The sequence below is a fragment of the Pollicipes pollicipes genome, unplaced genomic scaffold (genome assembly GCF_011947565.3).
Source record: "Pollicipes pollicipes isolate AB1234 unplaced genomic scaffold, Ppol_2.1 Scaffold_6138;HRSCAF=7277_pilon_pilon_pilon, whole genome shotgun sequence".
Classification (NCBI taxonomy): Eukaryota; Metazoa; Arthropoda; class Thecostraca; order Pollicipedomorpha; family Pollicipedidae; genus Pollicipes; species Pollicipes pollicipes.
Genome location: NW_023596818.1, coordinates 2,910,154 through 2,921,837, shown reverse-complemented (window position 1 = coordinate 2,921,837; position 11,684 = coordinate 2,910,154). Strand labels below are relative to the sequence as shown.

The 11,684-nt window shown below is 63.9% G+C and overlaps 1 protein-coding gene across 1 annotated transcript in view; it reads left to right on the top strand.

The window, feature by feature from the left end:
• Nucleotides 1–11,684, top strand: part of LOC119106065 (supervillin) — a gene marked incomplete at its 5' end in the record, with an annotated part of 31,108 nt that overhangs the window by 607 nt on the left and 18,817 nt on the right. Inside the window, one exon of the mRNA XM_037229662.1 lies at nt 6,076–6,265. Coding sequence (XP_037085557.1) covers nt 6,076–6,265 — 190 coding nt within the window. The remainder of the gene's footprint in view (nt 1–6,075; nt 6,266–11,684) is intronic.

The following is an 11,684-nucleotide window of genomic DNA, read 5'->3' as shown; positions in this document are numbered from 1 at the left end:
TTCGTGACATTTTGCACGCCACTTGTAATTGGTGTCCCGTACTCTTCGGCGTTGAACTGGTGCGACGGTTTATCCTCTTTGTACTGCTGCTTGTCTGCCTGCTACCACATAAACCCTATGCAAAGTCTGCCACTCCGTGACCTCGCTGCTCGCCAGTGGCATCGGACCCATTGTGTACCGCCGGGTGTCTCAGCCATCGCATGCACGGGTCCTTCACCATGCCCTGCGCACTGTGTGCGTTGCGCCAGCCGCAGTGACGGCGTGACACCGCCATTCGTGCGAGCGTGGCCCGTCACGCGAGCCGACGCGCGCCAGACGTAACCCCGGCCGAGGCTTGGGTGTCACGCGCCGCCAGCAGTGGCATCCCTCGCCGCTGACGGGCGCGCTGGCCGCGGCGCCACAGCACGCCGCGGCGACAATGGCGGTGGTATTCCGCCGCCAGCATTGTGTCGGCGCCGGCAGGCGCGGTCTGGGCGCCGCGGCGGATACCGCTAATGGACGGAGCGCGGGGGGGAGGGGGACGAGGCGGGGCGGGGCTCTAGGCGGGGAGATCGGGGCGTGGCGCGACGCGGCGGTGCTCGGTCGCACGCGGTGAGCACGCTCTCGCTCGTGGGGCGGAGTGGAAACGGATGTCCAGCGCGTACGCTCCGTCTCGAATGGCGACCGGTGGCTGGACCACGGCTCCGCGCAGCAGCGTTCTCTCGTCGCCCTGCGAACGAGCCAACGCAGCGGCCGAGACCCAAGCGCAGCCGTCGCCGGCGCCGGACCGGAAGGGGGCGGGGCTGACCGGGCCACCTCTGCTGGGACGGTCGTGGGTGAATCAGCGCCGTCTCGGCCGGGCGCGGCAACCTGTCCGGCCGGTGTCGGCGGAAGCGGCCCCCCTGCCAGTGACGTCATCGGCACACCCTCGTGAGCACCGGGCCCGCGGTGCGCGCCGGCGCGACGGGAAGCGCAAACAGCGGCGCCTCGGCCGTGTTCACCTGGCTGCGGCAGCTTGGCCCGCCGCCGGCCGCGCCCGGCGTATGTCGGTGTGCGCGCACGGCCGGGCGTGTGCTTACATCGCCGCGGCAGTCAAGGTCACCCGCTGTTTTTACGCGGCCCGAGCGTCCTCCGCCACGGAGAGTGCCAGAGTGGTGCAGCCTCTCACGTCGCTTTTTGCGGCTGCTCGCCGCCCGCGCCGCGCCTTATATGCGCCGTGTGCGGGTGGTGCGCCGCGTGACGCCCGTGTGTGGCACGTGTGGCCCGTGCCGCAGACGGGAGATAGGACGCCAGTGAACGTGGTGTCGATAAGCATGGATCGAGTAGTGGTATATGCTGGTGGGACGGCGGCCGACGCGGGCGGCGGCGGGCAGGATGGCTCTGTGGATCGCTGAGGAGAGTGGCAGGGACGTGGGAGATAGCGCGCGCGGCTGGAGGGCGGGACGGCCGTGTGGGAACACCGCGCGGAGCGGAGCCTTGTGAGTGCCGCCGTGCAGATCTCGTGGAGGGCGGCCCTGGGGCTGGCGAGTGTCACCCTGCAGGCAGATGCCGGGGGGCGCCTCCAATACACCCCGGATATGGTGTCCCACTTTGGGGCGGCGCTGCCCGCTGCCGGGTGTCGCCTCACAGCGCCGCCTGCCGGTTGGATCCGGGTTGCGGTTGTTGCACAGGCAGAGCCAGCGGAGTCGGAGGCTGGGTTTCGGCCCCCCACCGGGCTCTCACCAGCTGGCATGCGGGTTTTTGCGTCCCACTCCTCGCACATACAACGCTGCCCGGAGTATCTGTTTCTTGCCCGGCTCCGGCCAAACGCGGCGGGAAGGGCCTCGGCGGGCTAGTGCGATAACGCTAAGGAAACGGCGCGTTTACTGCATATGTTACGGCATCATCACGACTGTGATTATGGCGTTCCGCTTGTGTTGAGGTGTACAGCCCGGCACCCCCAACCCTCGCTGTCTGCGCCTCCGGCTACCCAGTACGTCTGCGCGTCTGCCGTTGGTGCCAATGCCGACCGGGTCCCGCCACGGGTCTGGATGCGTCTGAGTGGATGCCGCGTCCCGCATCCGGCTCCGTGTCGTGCCGCGCGCTCTGGTCTGCTCTGTTTTCCGTACCTTGCACCACTCTGTGTCGCGCCCTACGCTGTGTCGTACTCTGCTCTGTGCCGCACTCTGTGCTGCGCTCTGCGTTATACTCTGCTCTGTGCCGCGCTCTGTGCCTCACCCTGCGCTGTGTCGCGCTCTGTGTCTTACCCCGCTCTGTACCGCGCTCTGTGCCGCCCTCTGCTGCCCTCCGTACCGTTCCCTGAACCGCGCGCGTCGCCGTGATCCACACCGTTCCCCTACCTTGGCACTTGCCGTGCCGTGCCTATGCCGTGCCATGCCGTGCCGTGCCCTGCCCGTGCCGTGCTGTGTTGTGCCGTGTCCTGCCCGTGCCGTGCCGTGCCGTGCCGTGCCGTGCCCTGTCCTGTCCTGCCCTGCCCGTGCCGTGCCGTGCCGTGCCGTGCCGTGCCGTGCCGTGCCGTGCCGTGCCTGTGCCGTGCCTGTGCCTTGCTTCATGCCCTGCTCGTGCCGCGCCGTGCCGTGCCGTGCCCTGCCCGTGCCGCGCCGCGCCGCTCCGCCACGCCGCCGCGCTGCGTCGGGTGAAGGCCGCAGGGTCGGCCGCGCCTCCGTCGGTGACGGCCGCAGTGTGAATCACGCGGCGGTGGCGCGTGGACACGTCGGCTGCGTGCCCGCGCGCGGCGGCGCTGGTCCGCGGTGCCGAGCGGCGGCGCGCTGGTGCGCAGGGGGCGGTGGCGCGCTGGCAGTGCGGCGGTGCCGGCGCAGCGGTGGGACACGCGTGCGGAGAGGAGTGCCGGCTCCTGGTAAGAGACGGCATCCTGCCGGCGGTAGGCGTGACTGCTCGGGACCTCTCTTCGAATCTGTCTTCTTTCCGTCGTTCTTTCGCGCGATAGCCGACTGAGCCTGCTGTGAAAATCTAGCACAGCGGCTGTTTTTGCGTGTCCTCAATGCGCGGTGCATATTTGGACTTGCCGCCCTGTTTTGCATGTTTTGCTCATCTGTTGCGAGCCGCGCTCCGCGCGCGGGGCGAGTCGCTGGCGTCCTTTCCGCGTCACCAGGGCCGCCTCCGCGCTCCGTTTTCGGCGTCGTTCTTGCCACACACGACTCGGCGAGTCCGCCCACCGGATATGGCCCGGCCTTCACCCACATCGGTGCCTCGCGCATTGGTGATGCGCCTTGTTATGATCGAGAGAAGGCGTCAGCGGTGGATTGGTGCCGCGTGCGAAGTGGAATTGAATGGCGCTGTCTTTGACGCGCTAGTTTTTCGCTGATGCTTGTTGGCTTGTCACACTTCGGGTGTTTATGACGCCGATGCATGTGGTACCTCCTCGCGTCCTTCGGTGACGCCGCCAAAGTCCGAGGCGTGATGATCGTTTTGGCACTGTCGGTGCCCCAGGCAGAGCGTCGCCGCCGTCAGCGGGTGACGGCGCCACGCTGGCGGCCACACTGTCGGCCCGGACGGTCCCTGCTGTCCCGGGCTGAAGCCGACCTCGTCGACACACGCCCCCCCCCCCCCCCCCCGTCAATGGAGCTGGCGGCGAGGCTTCGTGGGACGGCGCCTTGTCGCGGCTGGGTCGGTGGGTCGGTGCTGAGCTGTCCAGCAGCCGCGAGACAGCTCGTCTCGGGGGCTCGTGGGACGGCGCCGTGTCGCGGCGGGGCCGGTGCTGAGCTGTGCAGCAGCCGCGAGACAGCTCATCTTCGGAGCTCGTGGGACGGCGCCGTGTCGCGGCGGGGCCCGTGCTGAGCTGTGCAGCAGTCGCGAGACAGCTCATCTTCGGAGCTCGTGGGACGGCGCCGTGTCGCGGCGGGGCCCGTGCTGAGCTGTGCAGCAGCCGCGAGACAGCTCATCTTCGGAGCTCGTGGGACGGCGCCGTGTCGCGGCGGGGCCCGTGCTGAGCTGTGCAGCAGCCGCGAGACAGCTCATCTTCGGAGCTCGTGGGACGGCGCCGTGTCGCGGCGGGGCCCGTGCTGAGCTGTGCAGCAGCCGCGAGACAGCTCATCTTCGGAGCTCGTGGGACGGCGCCGTGTCGCGGCGGGGCCCGTGCTGAGCTGTGCAGCAGCCGTGAGGTACGCTGCCCCGGGAGGAGGGCACCAGCCGACCTTGTCCGAGTGCACACGCCGGCCGGGTCGGGCGGATCTTGTGCGCCAGCCAATTCAGCCTGGGAAAGGCCTCGTTCACGACGAATTATGTCATAAAGGTGTTTGGGGACCTTCCCAGAAATTGGACTGAATTGGGCCTGACCTCGGTGACAACGCGTACAGCGACGGCGATGAATGAAGCTTTGGGGCTCCGTAGCGTCACGGGAAATTAGGTTGCAACATGCCCAGTTGAGGCCTTGAATTATCTTCACTAGGACACCGCTGAAGTGAATGCATTGCGTGCTGTGAGATGTATTGAGGTTTGCGTTTTGTGGTGCGCGGTCAAAGCGTACCAACGGAGCATGATCAATGGGTAACGTCCAAAGTGGCATTGCGCGGGCCCCCACGTGCAGATGACTGATTAATTTGAGGATACTACCACCTGTACTTTCGATGCTCAAGGAATAGTGGAAAAGCGTTTGTGTGTTTGCGTCGTAGCGGAACAGCGATTGAGCCAGTTGGACGCCTTCCCTCGCCACGTTTGCTAGTAACAGAATATCACGACCGATCAGGAGTTACCTGTACATGTATCGCAAAGGATGTAGTAATATTTGGCTGGCTACCACGGCCAGTGTGAAGCGCTCACAGCGCTCCGATGAGTGAGAACTGCCTTGTGCCATGGAAATGGAAACCACGTGCTGAGCGTGAGTGTGGACAGATCCCTTCATTCCCTGTAGGAGGCCCTGGCCATCGGCGATCATCCCTCTGACAGCGACACGGGCGAGCTCGACCTATTCTGAACCGCAGAAGTCCGCCCTCTCCCCGCCCCTCCCCGCCCCTCCCCTCGTGCCCGGCTCCATTTTTGATGGGTGCCGCTTGAGGAGCGCTCGGTGGCTGGCACCAGCCGGCGCTCAGTGACGACCTGGTCGGGACCAGGTCAGCCGTCAGCGGCGAGGAGCCGGCCCGTGATGGCGTCCCCCGGCACCACGCCCCCAGCTGGCCGCGTCCCAGGCCCGTCGGCGCGGCCGCGCGCCGTCGCCTCCCGGCCGCCTCTGTTTGGACTGGTGTTTCGCCGCCGCCCGCTGCGCGTTGTTTTTTCTCGCGCCGTCGCACATCTGCAGCCGGCCGGCGGCTGCACACTTGCAGCCGCCCGACGCTCTCCGCTGTGACGCGGCGTCGGACTCGTTTGGTCTCCCTCTGACTAATCCATGCCACATCATGCTCCGCAGCACCAAACTACTTGGCCAATTTTGCCGGCCGGTGCCCAGTAGGGCTTCAGTAATTGCCTCACCGCATGATGCAGTTATGTCCCAGTCGTCGCGTGGGAGCCACTTTCCCTCACGGCGGCTCATTATCGCCCTATCGCGTGACTTGACCGGCACGTCACTGACGGAGTCGTTCCCCGTCGGAGATGGCCCGTCTCCTGTCTCCTGCCGGCAGCACCGGCGCGTCCCGCGTCTCCCGCTGCCGCGGGAGCTCTCGTCTCTCATCTGTCTGTCTGTCTCTCGTCTCGGCTTAGAAGAGCCGAGTCGTCCCCCGCCTCCTTCCGCAACGGCTAGGCGCAGGTGTTTCGACAGTTACAGTCGCGTTTGAAGAAGCTCAACCCGGTCTCGAACGAGTGATCAGAACGCATAGAAAGGCTCAGATTGCTACCGGTCAATTGAGTTGTATGATTTCATAGTCCTTACTTCTGAAAAACTGAAGGGGGAGAGGAGGGACTGATAGCAGCTCGTAACCATCCTCTCTGCGCAGTTGTGTGTATTTCTGCCCGTGCCTGTCTGGGTTTCAGTACTTTTCCTCGTGTCTGTCCACGCGTCCGTACCTCTGTGTGTGTCAGTTCCCGGTGCCCGCGCCTGTCCCTAGTGCAGAGCAGCCATCGTCACCAACGTGCCCTGAAGCCCCGACACTTACCTGCGCCCACCACGCGGCGACCCTCGGTGACCTCGCCTCCTGGCTCCGCCAGCGAGCCGGGCAAGAGTGTGGAGGAGATCGCGGCGGACATCACCCGCCGCTCGCGGGCTAGCGTCAGTCGCCGCCAGCGCCAGGGCCAGATGGTGCTGCAGAAGCCGGAGGCGCCGGCCGGGCCGGCCGAGCCGACCGGAGTCCGACTCCACCCCGCCGGAGATCCGGCGCACCGGCGGCATCAAGGACAGGTGGGTTGGGGTCACGCCGTGACCTGTGGGGTCGGGGGCGGCCGGCGGCACCTGCTGCGGCAGAGGCGTGCTCTAGAAGGGGAGCTCTTCAGATTTGTGGCGCAGGAGCGTTTTGGGTCGATAATATCTAGACCACGCCTGTAGACCTCATGTTAAAGTACAGAACCATTTGGTCCTCCGCCCTCCTGGAATAGATGGCCGCCCACCCGGGCGGAGGCGGCTGATGGGAGTGTTCAGGACGGGTGTAAGGTATCCGGGCCGCCTCTTCACACCCACGCCACGCGGCCACGCAAGTCCGAGCGGTGTCATAATCCGAGCTGTGACCTTATTTCCGCTCGCCATCGCCGGTAACGGGCCCCATTCCGCACCAGTGCAGACGCACCTGCTAGTATTGAGCATCCCCCCCCCGCCCAGGTCGGACAGTGGGTACAGTCGTGGTGCATGATTGTGGTGCGCATGGGGGCGTGGATGCTGCAGTGGAGGTGCAGACAAACCGATACCACCCTTATCGGACGGAAATCCCATCTGGCGACAGACAATCGTTGTTCTGGCTTAGCGTCAGCTGATTGCCTTATCTGGGATGATGAAAGCGCTGTTGCTGCCGTTGTGCGACCTTTAAAAGCCTAGTCATTGATGTGTTTGTAGTGTGAGCAACTTGCAGTCATGGTAGGTTTGGACCCTGTGCATTTTATCTGTCACATGGATTACGTTAAGATGCATCGAGGCGCAAACTAGGCTAGTGTTTGTGCTGGCGAACGCCAGAAGGCGATTGATTTCGAGAGATTAGAGGGAAGGGGTCGGAGATTCACGCGAACACGGTGAAGCAGCAAGGGCCAAAGCTTGCGGTTGCCTGCATGTTCCGCTTTGAGTGCAATGTGCCGAGGTGGGGCAGAACGATTTGCCTTTAACAGCGATGTCCTCGCGTAGGATGTTATCTGGCGATAGGATGTCATCATTGTTGCAATATCCGGCCACTTGGGTGGCAACGAAGTGGATATGTTTTCGTGCTTTACAAACCCGGCTTGTGTTCACTGCCTCTTGCCTGTCTCCTCGCTCAAAATCGACCAATCAGCATCGAGCCGGATTGCTGTCAGGTCAGCATCTAAGCGCCTCAGGCGGGACAAATGGGCCGGGCGGGTCAGATGTCTGGGCTCGGGATCAAAGGGCAACGGATTGGCGCCAACGAGTTGCGTGCGGAGGCCGCCAGAGGGCCGGCGCTCCGGTAGCATGATTCAAAAATGGCATTTGTGGTGGCGTTTGGGAGTGTTTTGACTGTGCCTCCCCGCGCCAGAGTGGAGAACGCAGTCGCCAGACTCCACCTCAGCCCGCTGACTCCGCACTGACTCTGTAGGAACTCCGCATGGACTCCGTCTGTTCTCACATGATGATTGACTCTCTTGATTGCGCAGAATCCTATTGGTTGGGCTGCGTTACTGCTATGCATAAGGAACTCGAAATGATCTCAAACCTGCCTGGTTCGGGGCTTCGCCATTATGGTACAAGGTTGATAAACTAGCTGTCTGCCGCTATGTATCACTGTATTGTATTTCCGTCGATCATTCCCTGTTAATTAACATGCTTTGGCTCGAGCTCCGACTATTTACTTGCTTTTGTCGGCTGTCTGACTGTGTAAGCTCATCCATTTCCTATCGGCGCCCACCCATGGCTCCAGGCCTGTCTCTCGTGACTACTGATGAGCGACGTCTGCTGGTCTCGTCGGTTTCGTCACTCGGGGCATGACCGAGCTCTGGAGCTAGTCGACGTGTCAAGGCCCGCCCGGCCCGTCCAGCGTGTTATCGGTGCCTGCGCTGCAGACAGCGTGGGTGCCGCGACCTGCCCTTACGTCTCTCGGGCGGGGGGGGGGGAGGGGAGGGGGCGCAGCGGTCACTGGGTCAGTCGCGTCGTGCCGAGGGGTTGTTTGTGAATGCGCTTGCTCACGGCGCCGGTTCCGGACTTAAGGTCGTGCGGACACGGCGGCGTCTTGCCGGAGGCCGTGTGGAACTGTTGTATGAGCCGCGTCGGTGTCCCTTTGGTCAAGGCGGCGGTCCGAGATGGTGCTCTGGCTGGCCGTGTGCTCGTTGGGGCTGGTCTCCGTCGGCTGTCGAATTTCCGACAACTCTGTGGGGGTGGCCATCGTTCAGCTGGAGATGCAGGACGCAGGTCGTGTCGGGATGCGTGCGGGAGGAAGCGCGTTGGGATCTTAAAGTCGTTTTCTGTTCGCCATCGTCCTGGATATTAAGCCATCCGAACTTAATGATACGCGTCGCGCCCCGACGTCTGGGCCGAGTGTCGAACCGCCATCTCTACGTCTGTGGAAAGATACACCACGGCGTTGGCTTTACGTACGCCAGTTGCTCCTTCAGACCGCGCTTCTGTTCTCCGCAGCCGGTCGCTTCCTCATCACTGGCGCGGCGCGGTCAGCTGATCGCGGTACGGGCCGCCCTGCCGCCGCGGTTTCTCGGCCAGTGACCCGTGGCCCTCTCCTCCTCCCCCTCCCCTCTCTTGCCGCTTGCCATTCCTGTCAGGCGGCGACGGCGGCGAGGGCCAGGCGGCGTCCGCGCTCCTGACGAGCGGACCCGATCCTGGACGGCGCTCCCCGCCATTCCGAATCGATACCGGCCGACGTGTGTCGCGTGCCGGTATCGGCCCGCGGGGGCTGCTCCTCCGTGCGGAAGAGATGCCGGCGGAGCGCCCGAACTGTCGCCGGCTCGGGCGGCGCCGGGGATGAGCTGGCTGGTGTACTGCCGGACCGGCCGATGCGGGCACAGTTTGGCCGGTCCGGACTGGCCGATACGGGCGCAGTTTGGCAGGTCCGGACTGGCCGATGCGGCTGCAGTTCGGCCGGTCCGGACCGGCCGATGCGGCTACAGTTCGGCTGGTCCGGACTGGCTGATGCGGCTACAGTTCGGCAGGTCCGGACCGGCTGTTGCAGCTACAGTTTGACCGGTCCGGTCCGGCCGATGCTAGCAGAATGATGCTCTCCGCACCGTCCAGCGGTTGAATGGATGCTTGCCGTCCAGTGGTTGGTTAGTTGTCGACTGTTATGTCCGAGGTTGAAAGCCATCACCGCGATGATTTCACGCATCGCTGTGTTAGGCGCACCGATGGTGTGTGCTAACGCTGTTAAAAACTCCGGCAGATTGCTTGTTAGCACCCAATGCATGCATTTGGAAGCGTGGCGGACAACAATGCGTGATGCTTTCGGACGAATGCCATGGCTTCCTTTGAGCCTCATCCGTTGTGGTCCTTTTGCTGGAAGCGCAAACGAACTGGGATTACAGCTCGCGCTGTGGCCGAGTGACTTGGTAACGCGACGCGCTATTATTAATCACCGTCATCGACGGACCGCGACGCCTGTGAGCTCGCGATAACACTACTTCGGCTGGCGGCGCGAGCGTTGGCGCCGGGCGGGTCGATCGCCTCTCTCCGGCTGGGCGATCTTGATCACACCACACCGCCGGCGCACGGCCGCGACCTCCATCACCCGCCCCGCCCCCTCGTCACGCCATTACGCCCGGTCACGTGTGACCCCCGGCTCCGCTGCGGGTGCTGAATAGTGAGCAGGGCCCGCCGGGCTTCGGCGTCGGTCGGCTGTCGTGCAGCGGCCCGGCTGCAGCCGGCCGGCTCCGGCTGCGAGCGCGCTGTGTGTGTGGGTGGGTGGGACCGGCGCGGTGACTTCCTCTCCCGGCTGTCGGCGCTGGGCTCTGTGTACGTGCGTCTGTCCACCGTGCTGGCCGGCCCGCCGCGCGGCGGCGGCTGTGGCGGTGTGTGCTGGCCTGTGTGCGGCTCTGGTCTGGTCTGGTCTCGTGCAGATCCACAGCAGATGGACGGCGCGCAGACCTGTGCCGTCCGCTGGCACGACCACCACGCCCCCGGGGCCTTCTGGTCGCCGTCTGTTATCGCCCGTGCGGCCGCGCTCCGGCCTTCTGTTTCATTCATTTATTTACCCGCGTTGGCACTGCTCGCTTCCGCACGCTCACTCGCACGTGACTTCTTAATATCACCTGAGCTCCACTAAGTAAGGTGTTGGCGCTCACACCTCAACCCCCCCCCCCCTTCCCCCCCCCCACACAGACCCCACCCTCTCCCCGCGGTATCATCCTCTCCCCCTGTCTCTACCATCATGCGTGATTAGCACCATGTTTTGCTCGAAAGTATGCCCTTGCCGCATTTTACTCTTCGCAGACTCGGCGTTTCTTGCCGCTCCCAGTTTTTACCCACCCAGCGAAACCCGACTCGGCGGTTGGTCTGACACGACACCTCCGCTGGAGCCCCCCGTGCTGACCTCCGTCTCAGTTCCGTCGTCCTCCCTCCCTCTTTCCCCGCCCCATCCCTCCCCCACCCTCTGTCGTGGTCAGATGGAGTGCCGGATGAAGTCATCGCCCAATTGTCGCCGAGGCCCCTTTGAGTGTGTCCTATCGCGTTTTTACCGCCGCCAGCACCGGGAGGGGCCTTTCAGCCGGCTGCAGCCGCCAGGGAACGGAACAGGTGATGATGTCACCGAGGCTCTGGGGGCGCTGTGTTCCAGTGCGCCCGTCGGTTTGGAACACGTCACTCCAAACGGCACCAGGCGACTGCAGTGACCACTGACGGCGCGGACGCCAGCTGTTCGCGGGGGTGGGCAGGCAGCACGCGTCCAATTAGCGCCGGTCGTGGCGAAAGGCGGTGGTACCGGGCGGAACCTTTCATGTCCGGGATAATGGAGGAAGTTCGGGCTGGTATAGATTGGGTACCACCGGGCCGTGCCACCGCTGCGTGGGGAGGGGTGGCGACAAAACAAAGGAGCTCATCGCAGGCCTCGTTCCGAATAAGTGTACAGAGAAAACCGTCGTGTGGTGCGGGCGCGGCGCCAAAGGTTGCACGTCGTGTCTTTGTTTCTCGCGCGCCGCTGGAAGCGTAAAAACCGTGCGACCGTCGTTTTAGTGGTGTCGGCGGCTTTTGCAGCTGGTCTTTGTCGCCCGCGGGCTTAACAGCGTTGCACTGCGCGGTCGGAGTGGATTATCGTTTGCCGGTGTTTTCGTATGCCAGCGTTGTGAGTGATCACGTTTGTTGTGTGCGTTTTTTCATTTGATAACCGCGCGTATCGCAGTGCTGACAAATGGCGCTTATCGCTGAAGTGGCCGGGCTTTGCGGCGTGTTTCGGGTGTGGCGCGCGGGACTGCCGATTGGGACCTGTCTGTGACCTGAGCCAACAGGGCGGTTCTTGGTAATCAGCCAGATATTGTGCGGTTCGGCTGACCGCGGACGGTGGGCGGTGCATAAGGCTCACAAAATCCATTCTGGGATGGTGAATGCCGAATTGTCCCCAAACTACGGAGGCCATCGGTTTTTGTCTTGGTTGGTGCGATTGCTTAGTGATTTTGACACAATAATACGTGTGTCGAAACACGAGGGGTTAGGCGCTGCGAAGGCGTGCAAA